Raw genomic sequence first — 15,643 nt, forward strand, 5'->3', positions numbered from 1 at the left:
CACACAAGTTGAAGTCTAGAAAAACTCTCTGACAATCAGAATTTGTCTCAAAATGGACTGGGCACCTCGAGAGGCAGTGAGATCATTGCCAGAGGCCTTCAATCAGAGGCTGTGGGTCAGCCCTTGTCAGGCGTGGTAGAGAGGGGATTCTTGGTCTGCTGCTTGTTACTGGGGGGTCTCTGAGCACCAATAATTTTGATTAGGAGCTGGGCCACAGAGTGACCAGGGGCTTCACATGAGATTTCTCCCTGCCACGGAATCTCCCAGGCAGGCCCCTGATCATTCCCTCCTCAGTACATGGACGGTCAAAAGATGACCTTCCTTTACCTTCCCCCCAGGGAGATGGGCACCGGCCCCACACTGTCCACAGCCTTGGACCCTGTGGGCATGGAGGTAGGCTGGGGCTAGCAGGGCAGTCCTACAGGACAGACTGGACAGGCCTGGATGGCCATGGGGCCATGGTGTGGGCAGCAGAGGGGCAGAGGACCTCACCTCCATCATAGGGATTAGAACCAGAGGGATTGAGAGCAGAGATCTGGAACTGGGGGGGACCTAGATGTCATCCAGAGAAACCTGTCATCTCTCTCTCTCTCTCTCCTTCCCTCCCTCCCTCCCTTCCTTCCTTCTTTTCTTTCTTTCTTTCATTCTTCTTCTTTCTTTCCTTTCCTTTCTCTTTCCTTCCTTTCTTTCCTGTCTTTCCTTCTTTTCTTCTTTCTATTTCTTTCTTTCCCTTCTTTCTTTCTCCTTTTCTTCTTTCCTTCTTTCTTCCTTTCTTTCTTTCTTTCTTTCTCTTTCTCCTTTCTTTCCTTCTTTCTCTTTCTTTCTTTCTTTCTTTTCTTCTTTCTTTCTGCCTTTTGTTGTTTCTGTCATTCCGTCCTTCTCCCTTTCTTCATCCTTTTTTTTTAAGGACAAAGGCTTTTTAATTCTTTTTTTCTCAGCTCCAAACTCTCTCCCTCCCCTTCCCAAACAGAAGGCAAGAGAAACAAACCTATTACAAATATGTGTTTGTAACACAAGCACATTTTCACATTAGCTAAGTTTCAAAAGACAAGAGAAAGAAAGACAAAAGTCAACTTCAGCACACCCTCTGAGTCCATCGGTTCCCTCGCTGGAGATAGGTCTGTGGAATCATGGTCCAAGGAGGAGACTGAGGCCGGGGAGGGGAGGGATGTAGCCAGAGTCACACAGCCAGCACGGGAGAAGAGGATCTGACCTGGGTCATCCTGACCCCACAGCTTCCTTTTTCTCTTTCCTATCCTTCCCATCTCTCTCCCTTCCCCCTCCACTGACTCCCAGGGTGCCCTGACTCCCCCCCTCCCCAGGGAGCCCCCCCCTGCCATGCCCACCTGCCTGCCATGCTTACCCACCCGTGCCCGAAGGGAGAGATGAAGTAGAGGCAGCAGTGGACTCGGTTGTCCTTGATGTTCTTGCGGTTGAGGCCGCTCTCGTCTCGGAAGTATTGCTCAAACTGCTGGTCCACGTAGTCCGTGATGGGCTTCCAGCTGGGGGGCCAAGGTATCCCCTAAGCCTGGGGCTCTGCCCACCTCCGGGAAGCCTCCTCCACCTCTGCCCCCCTCCCAGAGCTAGAAGGGCCTTAAGGGTCATTGAGTCCAATTCTTTCATTTGACAGGAGGGGAACTGAGGCCACATGATTCATAAATAGCAGAGCTGCATTTCACCCCTTGGTCTTCTTGTCCCAAGTTCAGGGCTCTCTCCACTTGACCATGCTCTCCTGAGCATGACTCAGGATCTTCCCACTGGAAATGGGGGGATTGGACCCTGGCCAGATCCGCCCCCCCCCCCCTCACACACACACACCCCGCCCCATCCATTTGTTTTGTGTCCGTGTGTCGTCCCCCACCCCCACCCTGCCAAAATGAAATCTCTCCCTTGGGAAAGTCAGGTCTGGAGGCCTCTGTCTCTCGTCTGACCTAAGCTATGGGATTTAGAATTAGGACGGACCCTGGAGGTCTGAGGGTCACGGATGTGGGGCCAGGGGGGACCTCAGGGTCCAAAGCCTTCCCCTTACAGATGAGGAAACTGAGACCCAGAGAGAGGCCGGGACTTGCCCAAGGTCATGCGGCTGGGATTCGAACCCACAACCCCTTCTGCTCTCGAACACGCGTCAGTGCTCTAGCGGGGCTGGGGATGGGACCTCCAGCAGAGCTACGCCCCCCACAATCCAGTCCTCCTCTCTTCATTCAACAGAGGGAGAAGCTGAGTCCCATCCAAGCACCATGACTTGCCCACGGTCACACTGGCAGCACAGTGCAGAGACAGGATTTGAACCCATGAACCCTGACTATTTTCACTATTAACAGCAGTAATCCTAAGTAGCATTTCCATCTCCCTTCAAGGTTAGCAAAGTGCTTTACAAAGACAATCTCGTGGGATCTTGACAACAGCCCTGGGAGGCGGGGGCTATTATCACCCATTTTATAAATGAAGAAACTGAGGCAGACAGAGGTCAGGTGACTTGCCCAGGGTCACACAGCTGGCAAATGTCCAAGGTGGGATTTGAACTCAGGTCTTCCTGCCTCCAGCCCACGGCTGCTCCATCATCCCTAGGGCACACCCCGCGCCCACCTGAAGGCCCAGCACTCACCATTGGGTGTTGTTAACAGCGTCCCCAAAGCCTGGTGTGTCCACAATGGTCAGTTTTAGCTTCACGCCCTTCTCCTCGATGTCCACAGTGTGCTTCAGTATCTCGACTGTCTGATTGATTCTCTCTGAGAAAGCCAAGGGCCCGCGGTCACAGAGTGGCTGGGCTGGACTGGTGAGGGTCTGGAGGCGGTGCCAGGCCAAGGCGAAGACCCGGAGGCAGTGCCCCACGGGGGGGGGGGGTGAAGACAGTGGGATGGCCTAGGCTGGCCAAGGAAAGGCTCAGGGTGCCCATCCTGCAACAAGGGCTCTCTGGGCTGATAGCCCACACCACCGGGCCTCCAACCTCAGCTTGCAGATCTCCCGTGACGGGGAACTCCCTCCCTCCTTTGGCTGCCCATTTCACTTAGGGCTGGCCTGGCCCTGAGGGCAGAGTTTGGGGTCGCATTTTGCAAAGGGAATTTTCAGCTGGACATGAGCAATCTCCCTAACAGGGTGATCTCAAGCTGAAGGTTTCCAACCTCCATGGCTGATGCCTAATTCTCACCTGGGACAGTGTGAAAAGGATTCTGGGTCAGGTCTGGGGGAGGGGGTTTGGACTCACTGACCCTGAGCCACAAGCCTTGCTCACTCTTCTCCCTCAGTTTTCCCATCTGTGAAATAGGCTGCCCCCTTAAAGGCCCATCTACATCTGGCATTCTATGCGCTAAAGTCTTTCTAGCTCTGGTAGCCAGGATGCTGAGTCTCTAAAGGGCAGTGCCCAGGGTGGGGAAGTGACTCTGGTGGGGCTGGGGGAGTAACTCTGGGGGGGTTGGGGGTCCTCTAGAAGCTGCCACTCACCCTCGGCATTGAGAAGCTTCCGGTCCTTGTAGAGGTCTGTCAGGAACAGGCTGTTCACCAGGGTTGACTTGCCCAGGCCCGACTCCCCTAACGCACAGCATGGAGACCCCAGTTATAAAGGGAGGGCAGCTGCTGTGGTGTGCTGAGGCTTAGCTGGGGCCTAAAGGCCTGGACCCCTGTCCACAGATGCCCAACGGGATGGCAGGCAGTCCCAGGCTGCCACAGCCCAGTCCCCACCCCCAGGTCAGTGGCTGTGGCTACTCTCACCAGCCCACCCTCCATCTCTCCGGTCCCAGGAGACCCCAAATCCCCACCCAAGCATGGTCACGAGCAGAGGTGCCCAGGAGGGACAGCATCCCTGGGGAACAGGACCAAGATGACCCTGCCAAGTACCGCCCTCTCCCAGAGCCGGAGCGAGTCTCCCAGCCCAGCCCTGGCTGATACCTTGTATCTTCCTCCTTGGAGCTTGGGTCCTCTCTGCTTGCCCACCCCCACACCCCATAGCCCCACTAATCAGAGCCCCTGCGGGCCAAGGCTGGCCAGGAGCCAGGACTCAGGAAGCATTTCAGAGTTCTAAAGCGGATGCGCTGTGTTCCAGGGGGTGCCCGGCACCAGCAGAGAGGGGCAGTGCTCACCGGCAACCATGAGCGTGAAATCGAATCCCTTCTTTACAGACTTGCGGTGAACCTGGTTGGGAAGCGTGGCAAAGCCCACGTACTGCTTGTCATGGTCCTGGAGGGGACAAAGCAGAGAGGGGCGGCGTGTGAGCGTGTGGGGGTCATGCCTGCACATGCACACACACGTGCATGCATGTGTGTACAGCAAGACTTCATGACCGGAACAGTAGGCTCAGAGTCGGGTGGGCCTGGGCTCACATCCTGACTGCCACCTTCCCATTGCGTGACCCTGGGCAAGTCACAGAACCTCACCAAGACTCAGTTTCCTCATCTGTAAAAATCAGGCTAAGAATCTCTCCCAGGCTGCTCTGAGGTAATACTGCAAATGGCTTGTGTTTGTACGGGGCGCCCCCAAAGTCTCGGTGCCAAAGGAAGCCTTAATGGCGCCTGTCACTTGGAAGTTTGCAAAGGGGTTTATCTAGAACGTATGAAAAGCCCTGTGTAAATGTGACCTCTGATCCTCACAACAACCCTGGGAGGGAAAGGCTATTAGGATCCCCATTTTACAGATAGGGAAACTGAGGCAGATGGCAGTTAAGTGACCTGCTCAGGGTCACACAACTAGTGTCTGAGGTTGGACTTGAACTCAGGTCTTCCTGACTCTAGGCCCAGGGTGCTCTCTATCTCCCAGTGGTGCCCCCAGTGGTCTCTAATGTGGAGTGTCCCAAAAAGTCTTCATGTGTGCTTTAAGCTTTAAAAGCGGAAGACTTTTGGGAACACTGTGCAAGTGTGAGCTCTTAAACCTTAAGACAAACCTGCCCCAGAGCCAGGACGCCCTGGGATCACATCCTGCTTCTGACTCATTCTGGCTGTGTGACCCTGGAGAAGTCATTTTATTCTGGGTCCCCAATTCTCTAGGCTGAGCTGTAGCCGAGGGAGAGAAACCAGTGACCTGCCACATACACAAAGAATCAGCTTTCAAAGTCCCATAGACAAGGGGAGAGGCCGTCATTCCCTGGGCCTGGCTCTCCCAATCCACGCTCTCCTCCCGGTCCTGAGCGCCCACTGGCTGGACCTTGGCTGAGCATGGAGTCTGGGGGGATGCCCACTCCTAGAAGGTGGGGGGGAGCAGCAGCACCCAGACCTCCACCCCCAAACCTGGATAATCCTGGGCACGCAGCCCCTTGCTGCCAAGTGTCCCAGCTCCTGAGAGCAGCTGCCACCCGGCACTGGTGGGCAGGAGACTGTCTGTCCCAGCCTCCAGCTCCAACTCCGTGTGGGAGAAGCCGGGACACAGTTATATATATAGAAAGGAGGCCAGCTGAGCTGGGCCCCACAGCCCGGCCCCCGCCTGCTGTGACGCTCTGGTGTTTGGAGGTGGGGGAGGGGCCCACCTGACCTCCTTCCTAGGTGGGGTGGGGCCTTTGGGGGCCGGGAATGGTCCCGATCCCTCCCTCCCATCAACAGAAGCCCATGGGTGCCAAGGACCAAATCAGGTCCCACACAGCAGGCTGTAGGGGGAACACCTGGGTGTTGGAACTGAGGCCTGGGGGCCTCCCTACCCCCTTGCTGCATTACTAGCCCCAGCTCTGGGCAGGGGGCTCTCCTCAGTACTCCAGCAGGGAAGAGAGGATGAGCCCCTAGGACGGACCCCCTTCTCTCTCAGCCCCCAACACTGGGAGGAGACCAGAGACAGCCCAGGGCAGATTCCCTCACAAGCACCCGGCCCAAAAGGCTGGGGCCTGCACATGGTGGCCTTGTTCCCATAGAGACTGGCACAGACAGAAACACGGGCACCTTCAACAGGGGGTCATGTGCCCACAAATGCAGATAGCCGCTCACACATGCAGAGGTACAGACAGAAACAGACCGGGTCTCTCTGTCTCTCCATCCCCGTCTCTGTCACACACACACACACACACACACACACACACACACACACACACACACACGCACGCACGCGCGCGCACACACTCTCACACACACAGAGACCTCCTGGACCATGATGACGAGGGCCATACCTTCATTGAGCCTCCGTTCCCTCATCTGTAAAATGATGCTAACGTGACCTCCAGGGTTGCTATAAGGCTCATATTAATACAACAGCCCAAACCAACCTTCACGGGGCTCTTCAGCCAGACAAAGAGCTGTGCACATAACGAACAAGCCTCAGAAGCCATAGGTGTCCTTCCTACCCTATCTCTGGCCTCCTCACCCGGCTCCCTGCCTCCAGCCTCTCATTCACCCTTCACATACCTGCCAAAATAATCTTCCTAGGGCATCGGCTTGAGCCTGCCACAACCCGATCAAAAATACTCAGGGGTCCCACTGCCCCGAGGATTAAAATGCAAACCTCTCAGTCTGGCATCAAATGCCCTTCATTATCTGACTCTAACCTTCCTTCCTCTGTGGAAACTGAGCCTCCCCTGTTGGGAGCGAGAGATTGAAGCAAAAGGAATTGGAGGGACCTTAGAGGAAGATGGAATCCTCTCCCCCTCCCTTTACAGAGAGGGAAATTGAGGCCCAGAAGGGTGAAATGGTACTCGGGGTCACCCGGTGAGTTCCAGAGCTAGGATCTGAACCCAGGCTCCCGGCTCCAAATGCAGCCTGCTTTGCACAGCTATGTGGGGGCTCATCATTGCAGCATTGACTCGGGAAGGACCTAGGAGACCATTAAGTCTGCACCCAGCTGGGGTGGAGCTGGAGCTCGGAAGGCCCATCCACCTCTCCAGTCAGTGCCCCTCCAGGAGCAGCGCTGCCCTGGCCCGCCCTCCCTTGCTCTGCAGATCCCACACGGCACCCTCCACCTCGGGATCCAGGCCTCATCTCCCAGGGGCAGCAGGACTGGTCATCCAAGGTCTGAGGCAGGAGGTGCCCCCAGCAGCCCTGTGTTAGCAGAGAGGCAGGAGATCAGGGCTCCCCATCCTCCTGGGACCGGCTCCTGTCTTCCAGTTCCAAGGAGACTCACTCACAAACTGGGCCAGGCACACACAGACCTTCATAGGTCCCCTCTGCTGCCCAGGCCTGTTTGCCCCTCTGTAAACTGAAGGGCTTAGACTCAGTGCTGCCTTACATTCCACGATCACACAATGAACGAAGCTTGGAGACAGAGACGGGGCCCCTTTCCCACACACATACGGAGGCCAAGGTGGGCACACATACACATGCTGCTCTCCCATCTACACACACCCACATACTCCTCTGGCCCTGCCCTGCCCAGACCAGTGTCCTGTTACAGGCTTGGGCGGGGGGCCTCAGAGATCATGTACTCCAACCCCCTCCCTTGACAAACAGGGAATGGGGGAGGACAGAGCCATGATTCAGACCCTGATCTCCCAAACCCAGCGCTGCCCAGCTCCATCTCTGCCCTCTGCCCTTGCTGCCTCAGCCTCCTCCCCGTGGGCCTCACTGCCCCGAGGGCCAGGCCCAGGCCTGAGTACCTTCAGTTTGGGCAGCCTCCTCTGGGCCTGGGTCCGAGGGGACAGCAGCTGCTCGGCCAGGTGGTCCTGGAGAACTAGGGTGTCCATGCCCGCCAGCAGCTCTGACAGGCTCGCGGCCACGCGCAGCCACACTCGCTCCTTCCCTGGCTGGCTGCCTGGCTCCCCAACTCCCGCCCATGTGCTCCCCCTCCCACTTGACAGCTGGGAGCCGGCTTTTAGGCTGCCTATCTCTCCCACCCCCACGCCCTAGGGAGCCTGCTGGATGTGGGACAGCCCGGGCCCTTGGAGCGGGCTGCAGCACATGACCAGCCCCTGGCCCAGCCTTGGGCAGATCTTGTCTCCCGGTGGAGGCCACAGCTGCAGAGGGGAGGGAGGGAGGCTCAGTGGGAAGGGCAGCGACGGCCGGCCCAGCTCGCCACTTACTACCAGGCGCTTTTGGGCCTTTCCCTTTCTGCGCCTTGGTTTCATTATCTGTAAAAATGGGTGGCGGGGGCGGGGGACAGACTCAATGGCCTTCTCTAAATCCTGAGAAATCCTGATTGGACCCAGAGGCCCCGAGTTCAGATTCCGACTGTCCACTTAGGTGACCTCACGGGGCCCCAGGGAGGGCACAATCTAGCCCACCTTCAAAGACCACCTCAGGTTCCCCCCTTCTTACTTCTCTGTGGTCTGGCTCAGCATCCCACCCACACGTCCTCTTCAGAGGCACCAGGCACCCCCGAATCACCAGAGCCAGGGGCCCTTCTCTCCAGGCTCATTCTCCTTGACTGCCCTGGAGCCTTTGCAAGTACTGACCCCCCTCTTCTCCTCCAGGATCTCCTCTGCCTGGCCTCCAGGAAACATCTCTCTCTCCTCTCTGTCTCTCCTCTCTGTCTAGGCCTCTCTGTCTCTGTCTCTCTCTCTCTGTCTCTGTCTCTCTGTCTCTGTCTCTCTGTGTCTCTCTCTGTCTCTCTCTCTCCTCTCTGTCTCCATCTCTCTGTCTCCTCTCTATCGCTCTGTCTCTTTCTGTCTCCTCTGTCCTCTCTGTTTCTCCTTGTCTCTGTGTCTGTCTCTGTCTCCTTCTCTCAGTCTCTGTCTCTTTTTCTCTTCTCCCTCCTTTCCTCGCCCTCTCCCTCTGTCTCTGTCTCCTTCTGTCTCTCTCCCTCCCCCCACTCCACCCCTCTCCCTGTCTCTCTGTTCTCCTCCTACCCCTCTGACCACTCTTCCTCTGTTTCCTTTGATGTCCTGGTCACACCAGGCCTCAAGGCTGGGTCCTGGGCCCTCTTCTCTTCTTTCTTAGCACCACTTTGCTTGGTGATCTCCTCAGCTCCCAGAGAGTCAATCAATGTCTCCATGCTGTGAGTCTCCTGTCTAGCCCTAACCTCTCTCCAAACCTCTGGTCTCATTTTCCAGCGGCCTATTGGACATCTCCAGCAGACATCTTAAACTCAACATGCCCAAACTGGACTCGGTGTCTTTCCCTCAAGCCCCCACCTTGTCGGAGCTTTTCTATTACTGTCCAGGGCACCACCCTCCTCCAGTCCTCCGCTCCCATCCCAGTGCCATCCAGGCTCCTCACTCTCTCACCCCCCACATCCAAGCTGTTGCCAGGCCTGTCGCTTTTCCCTGTGTGCCATTTCTTGACTACGCCCCCTCCTCTCCTGTGCCACTCTCCGGAGCAGCCCCATCACATCTCGCCCGTGTGATGGCAATGCTGCTGGGGGTCTGCCTGCCACTGCCACCCTCTGTCCTCCCTGACACATCCCTCTTCCTACTGAGGAAACTCCACCACCCCCACGCCTAAATGTGATGTTTGGCTTTCAAAGGCCCAGCATCCCCATCCCCATCCACAGCCTCCACCCAGTGACACAGCTGCCTGGCTGCTCCTCATCTCCCAACTCCAGGTGTTGTCTCTGGCTGTGCCCCCCTCTTCATCTGGGCCCCCCAGCTTCCTTCAAATTCTACCATTTACAAGAAGCTTTTCCTGACCTCCCATAATTCTAGGGCCTCCCTCCTGTTCACATCCAGCATGTCCTGTCTGGGGCCTGTGGGCAAACAGTCATTTGTATACTGTCTTCCTCATTAGTCCGGGAGCCTCTGGGGGGCAGGGACCATCCCTTACCAGTCTCCAGGACTTAGCACAGTGCCTGGCATACATCTGGCACTTAATAAATGCTTGCTGACTATATATACATATATGTATGTATGTGTATATATATATATATATATATATATATATATATATATATATATATATATATATATATATATATTCCTCTCTACATCTTCCCCATCCTTTAAGGAGGTCTGGCTTAAGCTGAGCCTGCTGCTCAGCTCCTTCTCCCTTTTCTCTGAGCCCTTGTAGACATTAAGGACCTTCCCATACCTCCCATAACACTTGTCTTCTGGTATGGGGATGGGGGCTCTTCGACATTCCCTGTTCTAAGGCCCCTCCCGGCTCTGACATCCCCTGTTCTAAGGTCCTTCCAGGCCTAACATGCCCTGTTCTAAGGCCCCTGACATCCCCTGTTCTAAGGTCCTTCCAGACCTGACATCCCCTGTTCTAAAGCCCTCCCAGCCCTGACATCCCCTGTTCTAAGGCCCCTCCCAGCCCAGACATCCCTTGTTCTAAAGTCATCCCAGCTCTGACATCCCCTGTTCTAAGCTCCCTCCCAGCTCTGACATCCCCTGTTCTAAGGTCCTTCCAGACCTGACATCCCCTGTTCTAAGCTCCCTCCTGGCTTGGACATCCCCTGTTCTAAGGTCCTTCCAGACCTAACATCCCCTGTTCTAAGGCCCCTGACATCCCCTGTTCTAAGGTCCTTCCAGACCTGACATCCCCTGTTCTAAGCTCCCTCCAGCCCTGACATCCTCTGTTCTAAGCTCCCTCCCAGCCCTGACCTTCCATATTCCAAAGTCTAAGGTCACTTCAGGGCTAACATTTAGCGTTCAATGCTTTCCTCAGGGTGAGCAGGGGGGAAGCTCAGCTCTGAGCAGGTAGGACCAGATCCTCTCCTGAGGGGCCAGGTTTGGGCCCCACGTTGGCCTCACTGCACATCAAGCATCCCCCTCTTGCTCAGGAGACCTCAGTACCTGGCTGCCCCAGATGTCAGAGACAGGATCCCCCATGAAAGGGTCCAGGTTCTGTCGGCCTGCCTCCCACCTCCCAGGCGCCCAGCTCTGTGGCTCTTCTCCTGTCCTGCCCACGTCCTCTATTAATGATCCTAGCCCAGCTGCTCCCTTCCCCATTGCCTCCTACCACTAGGGGTTGCTAGGAAACCATGTTACCCCAGCAACCCAGGAGGAAGGGATGAGGACTGAGTCCCCTGAAAGACTGAAAACACCCCAGGCCTTCTTCTCCCTGGGCAGGCACCAGACTAGAGAGGGATGCCGGGGGCAGGAGCTGACAGGATCCTGCCTAACACGCACAGCCAGACCCGGAGCCGAGTCACCAGGTGCTGGGGGATGGGGGTGAGGGGATGGGCTCAACCCCCTCCTGGGGTAGCGGAAAGGGCAGGCCTCCAGTAGCTCGGGGACCCGGCTTCTACTCCCGTCTCTGACACTAATGAATGCTGCGTGAACTTGGGTCAGCTCTTCCCTTCTTTGGGCCTCAGTATGCTCTGTAAAATGAGGGAAATGGGCTGAATAATGTCTGCTATGCCTTCTGAGGTTCTGTGTGACTGAGTCAGGAGTGCCAGGGAGCAGCAGGCACTGGCCGGCCCTGGGGAAGCAGGGGTGCAGGGCAGAAGGGGCATTCTCTGTGGGCCAGCCGGATGGTCCTGTGCAAGGAGCACTGGATTCGGTAGGAGAGAAGCCGACCATGGAGGCCAGCTCTCTGCTCCTGACATCACCTGGGGCAAGAGGCTTTCCTTCTCCCCGGCCCCGGCGTCCTCCTCGAAAAGGAGGGAGCCTTAGAGCTGAGCCATCACTATTCTAACAAGGCTTCACAGCTCATGAAGTGCTTTCCAAGCAACAGCCACTGACCACATGGGAAAAGTGAGGTTCAGAGAGGTTAATGACCTCCCCAAGGTCACACAGACAGGCAGTGTTGGGGCTGGGATCGAAGCCGGGTCTGTCCTGATTCCAAATCCAGCCTGGTTCAGTTGGCATCACCAGCTTGGAATCTCAATGGGCTGAGGACTCCAGGCTGTTCTGGGCCCTCCCATGAGCGGCCCAGAGCCGAGGTCCCACTACCCCCCTGGGGGTACAGCATGGTGGGGGCAGAGAAGCAGACTTTTGTTCAGAAGGGGAAACTGAGGCATGGGGCGCTGGCCAAAGTAGGAAGGTGAAGTACCATGAGAGAGTAATGCTGGGAAAAGACAGCCTCAAACACTAAGCAGCTGTGTGACCCTGGACAAGCCACTTGCCCCAGTTTCCTCGTCTGTAAAACGTGGTTGTTGTGAGGATTAAATAAGGCAGCGCTTTGCAAACCTTAAAGTACAATCACTAGCTGCTCCTACGGTCATTGAGATTGTCTCCAAGAGAACAGGCAGGAGATAGGAGGGGCCTTGGGACCACCCCCGCCACCCCTGTCACTGCAGGAAAAAGGGGCCTGGCTGTGGTCACGATGTTGAAAGTCGGTGGAGAGGGAAGGGGCAGAAGCCAGGACTCCAGGCTGCAGGTCCATTCTAAGCATTTCATCTAGAATCGAGAAGACTCGGGTTCGAATTCCAGCTCTGTCACTGATTCTGTCGCCCGTGTGACCTCGAGCAAGGTGCGTCATTTGTCCTGGCCTCAGTCTCCACAGCTGGAAAGTGTGAGGAGAACCGGAGCATGGCTTGAGGTCCAGAGAGGTCCTGCTTCGGCCATGAGAGCCTGGACTTGAACCCAGATCTTCTAAGCCTTTTTAAGGAAAGAGACCTGGGCCGGCCCCCTGACTTCCAGGTTTGATGCTGATTCCTGGGTGGCCCCCCTGGCCGTCCCAGGGCCAAAGGGAGCTAATTCAGGCAGGGCTGCAGCAATGCTGCCCTCCACCACCAGGGGGCGGCACAGGACCGCAGATGGACCCAACCTCCTGGTCACACTGGCTCTGGAGACAGACCTGGAAATGGAACCTGCCTGTGTGTGGGGGTGGGGAGGCAAGGTGGGGGAGGGGTGAGTGAGTGTGAGTGTGTGCACGTGTGCATTGTGAGTGTGTGTGTATGAGTGTGTGAGTGTATGTGTGTGTGTGCACACGTAATAATGTGTGAGTGTGTGAGTGTGGGTGTATGTGTGAGAGTATGTGTGTGTGTGTGTCTCGTGTATGTGCATGCATGTGTGTGTTTTGTGTGAGTGTATGCATGTGTGTAAATGTGTGTACACATGTGCCTGTGTGTCCTTGTGTGTATGCGTGTGACCGTGTGTGACTGTGTGTGCGGGGTGGGGGGCAGCAGGGGCTCTTCTCTGCATTCTAGACAGACCCTCCCAGAGCTGGATCACCAATCTCGAGCTGGAGAAGACCTCAGAGGTATCTTGTCCGTCCCCCTCATTTCACAGAGGAGGCTGAAGCCCAGAACGAGTCCGGGCTGCAGAGCCAGGATTCCAGTCCGGGTCCTCTGGGCCCCAGATGCTGCGGCCTCTTTCCCTCGGCCCCATCACCCCTGGCTGTGAGGGAAGGAGGAAGGGGCTGGGGAGCCACGGACAGGAACCTGAGCTTACCGCTCCTGGTGATGGAAGAGGCCCCCGGGCCTGGGGACACCCTCTCCCCAACACCCAGCTGCCACTGTATGCTGATTAATGCTGGAGCTTCTATTACCTGGAGGGGCTGGAAATTCCTAGAGACCCTGGGCTCAAAGACAGCCCCTGCTGGGGGTGGGAAGGGCAGTGAAAGTGGAGACCTCTGAGACAGTCAAGTGCATGGGGAAAGGTCGGGGAGGGGGGGGAGCCAGAAAGTGGATTCTCCACTCAGCTCTCACACTAACTCCTAGGGCACCCTCACTGACCCTCTGGCCTCAGAATCATCTCTGAAATAGAAAGTTTGGAGATGATCTGCAAGGCCCCTCCCAGCTCCGACATTCCAAGTTCCAAGCTCCCTCTAGCTCCCACATTCCTTGTTCCAAGCTCCCTCCAGCTCCCACATTGTCTGTTCCAAGCTCCCTCCAGTTCTGACATTCCAAGTTCCAAGCTCCCTCCAGCTCCCACATTCCTTGTTCCAAGCTCCCTCCAGCTCCCACACTCTCTGTTCCAAGCTCCCTCCAGCTCCCACATTGTCTGTTCCAAGCTCCCTCCAGCTCCCACATTGTCTGTTCCAAGCTCCCTCCAGCTCTCACATTCCAAGTTCCAAGCTCCCTCCAGCTCCCACATTGTCTGTTCCCAGCTCCCACACTCCCTGTTCCAAGCTTCCTTCCAGCTCCCACATTGTCTGTTCCAAGCTCCCTTCACCTCTGACATTCCCTGTTCCAAGCTCCCTCCAGCTCTGACATTCCAAGTTCCAAGCTCCCTCCAGCTCCCACATTGTCTGTTCCAAGCTCCCTCCAGCTCCCACATTCCCTGTTCCAAGCTCCCTCCAGCTCCCACATTCCCTGTTCCAAGCTCCCTCCAGCTCTAACATTCCATGTTCTTAAAGGCCCTGCCATGGCTGACAGTCTGTTCTTTGTTGTAATACTCCTTCGGAACTCAGACATTCCATGTTCTAAGTTCTCTCTCAATTGTACTCCACTGGGCCTCTCTCCACCTGCCTTCCTCTTCTCCTCCTTCCCCTGGCCCCCTCCCTCCCCACAGGGCCCAGGTCCCCTGTTCCCACTCCCCAATTAGCAGATCTCCCCTTGGCCTTGGCCTAGATCTTGGAGACAAGGCCAGCTGCAATAGGGGTTAGGAGCCTAGATGGGACAGGCGGGGCAGGGAAGGGAGGACGGGGTGGGGGGTTGGATGAGGCTGGGGTGCGGGTGGGGGGCAGGGAAGGGAGGACGGGGTGGGGGTAAGATGATGCTGGGGTGCAGATGGGGACAGGGAAGGGAGGACTGATATGGGATGAGGCTGGGGTGCGGATGGGGGGGCAAGGAAGGGAGGACGGGGTGGGGGGTTGGATGAGGCTGGGGTGTGGGTGGGCAGGGAAGGGAGGAGAGGGTGGGATGAGGCTGGGGTGCGGGCGGGGGCGGGGGGCAGGGAGAAGGGGGTGGGAATTGACCACATTCTCCCAGCCCCCGCCTCCCCAGACACTGCGCTGGGCTGCAGACCCGACGGAAACTTCCTCTGGAAACAGTCACAGACTGGGCGACGTCTCAGAAGCCGCGGCCACCCCGTCCCCCTCCCCCCACCCCCAGAGCCATGAACGCCCTGGCCGCAGTGTCCAGAGGCAGGGGGAAGTGGTGGGTGGGTGGGGGGTGCTGGGAAGGAGGCCCTGGCCCCCACCCAGCTCCCTTGTTTACACAGGGCCTGCGGGGGAATGGGGAGGGGGATGGCCAAGAAGAAAGATCCATTGAGCTTGCGCCCCCAGCCCCCGCCCCGATTTTCCGTGCCCTAGGCCTGAGCAGGCTCTGAACAGCAGCCGTCTGTTCCCTGAGTCCGGGCCCAGGTGGCCTCCTGGCTGGGGGTGCGCCGAGCAGGGAGAGGTTGGGGGGGACGGGAGACAAGGCATCTTTCATGGCTCCAACGGCACCCCTTCCACATTTAGAACGTTCCCCAGAAAGGCAGGAGCTATCGGTCCATTTTGCACCTAGGGGATACTGAGGCTTCATCCTAGGTGGCCTAAGCCAGTCCAGCTCCACACCTACCAATCTGAGGTTCGAATGCGTCCTTCCCTCCCCCGTCCCCTGACAGCTCAGCCTGAGGCACAGAGGCTCGGGGAACCTGGGCGGGGCAGGCAGTCTCTCCCCCTTTCACCTCAGTCCGGTGGTGAGGAGGGGGTGGAGTGGATGAGGAAAGATCTCCCTCCAGGCTCTCCCCAACCCCCACCAGGCATCCCCAGGACTGGAAGAGGAGACCAATGGAGGGAATGGAAATATCCACACAGAACTTTCCAGTATATACTACAGACCTCTCAGAAAAACAACTCTGCCTCTGCCAGAAAGAAGTGAAAGCGAGAGGAAACTGGGGTGGGGGAGAAGGGAGCTCGGAGAGGGGCCCAAAGAGTGGAGGGGAGAGGGGAAGGAGAAGGGGAAGAAAGGGGAGGGAAGGAGAAAGGACTGAGGAAGGAGGGAGGGCTTGGGGAAAGGTGGGGCAAGAAGAGCCCAAGTCTGGATTAGAAGC

At 57.0% G+C, this 15,643-nt stretch overlaps 1 protein-coding gene across 1 annotated transcript; it reads right to left on the reverse strand.

The window, feature by feature from the left end:
* Positions 1 to 327: 327 nt before the first annotated feature.
* LOC118833316 (septin-5-like) lies at positions 328 to 7,603 on the reverse strand (the record flags this gene model as incomplete). Its single annotated transcript, XM_036740683.1, has 6 exons — positions 7,499 to 7,603; positions 4,077 to 4,173; positions 3,442 to 3,528; positions 2,606 to 2,729; positions 1,368 to 1,502; positions 328 to 418 (listed from the first exon to the last, which is right to left on the reverse strand). Coding segments are annotated over exons 1-6 (621 nt in total), but the record flags the coding sequence as incomplete, so codon positions are not given.
* Between the last annotated feature and the right edge of the window lie 8,040 nt (positions 7,604 to 15,643).

The sequence above is a fragment of the Trichosurus vulpecula genome, unplaced genomic scaffold (genome assembly GCF_011100635.1).
Source record: "Trichosurus vulpecula isolate mTriVul1 unplaced genomic scaffold, mTriVul1.pri scaffold_176_arrow_ctg1, whole genome shotgun sequence".
In the NCBI taxonomy this organism is placed as follows: Eukaryota; Metazoa; Chordata; class Mammalia; order Diprotodontia; family Phalangeridae; genus Trichosurus; species Trichosurus vulpecula.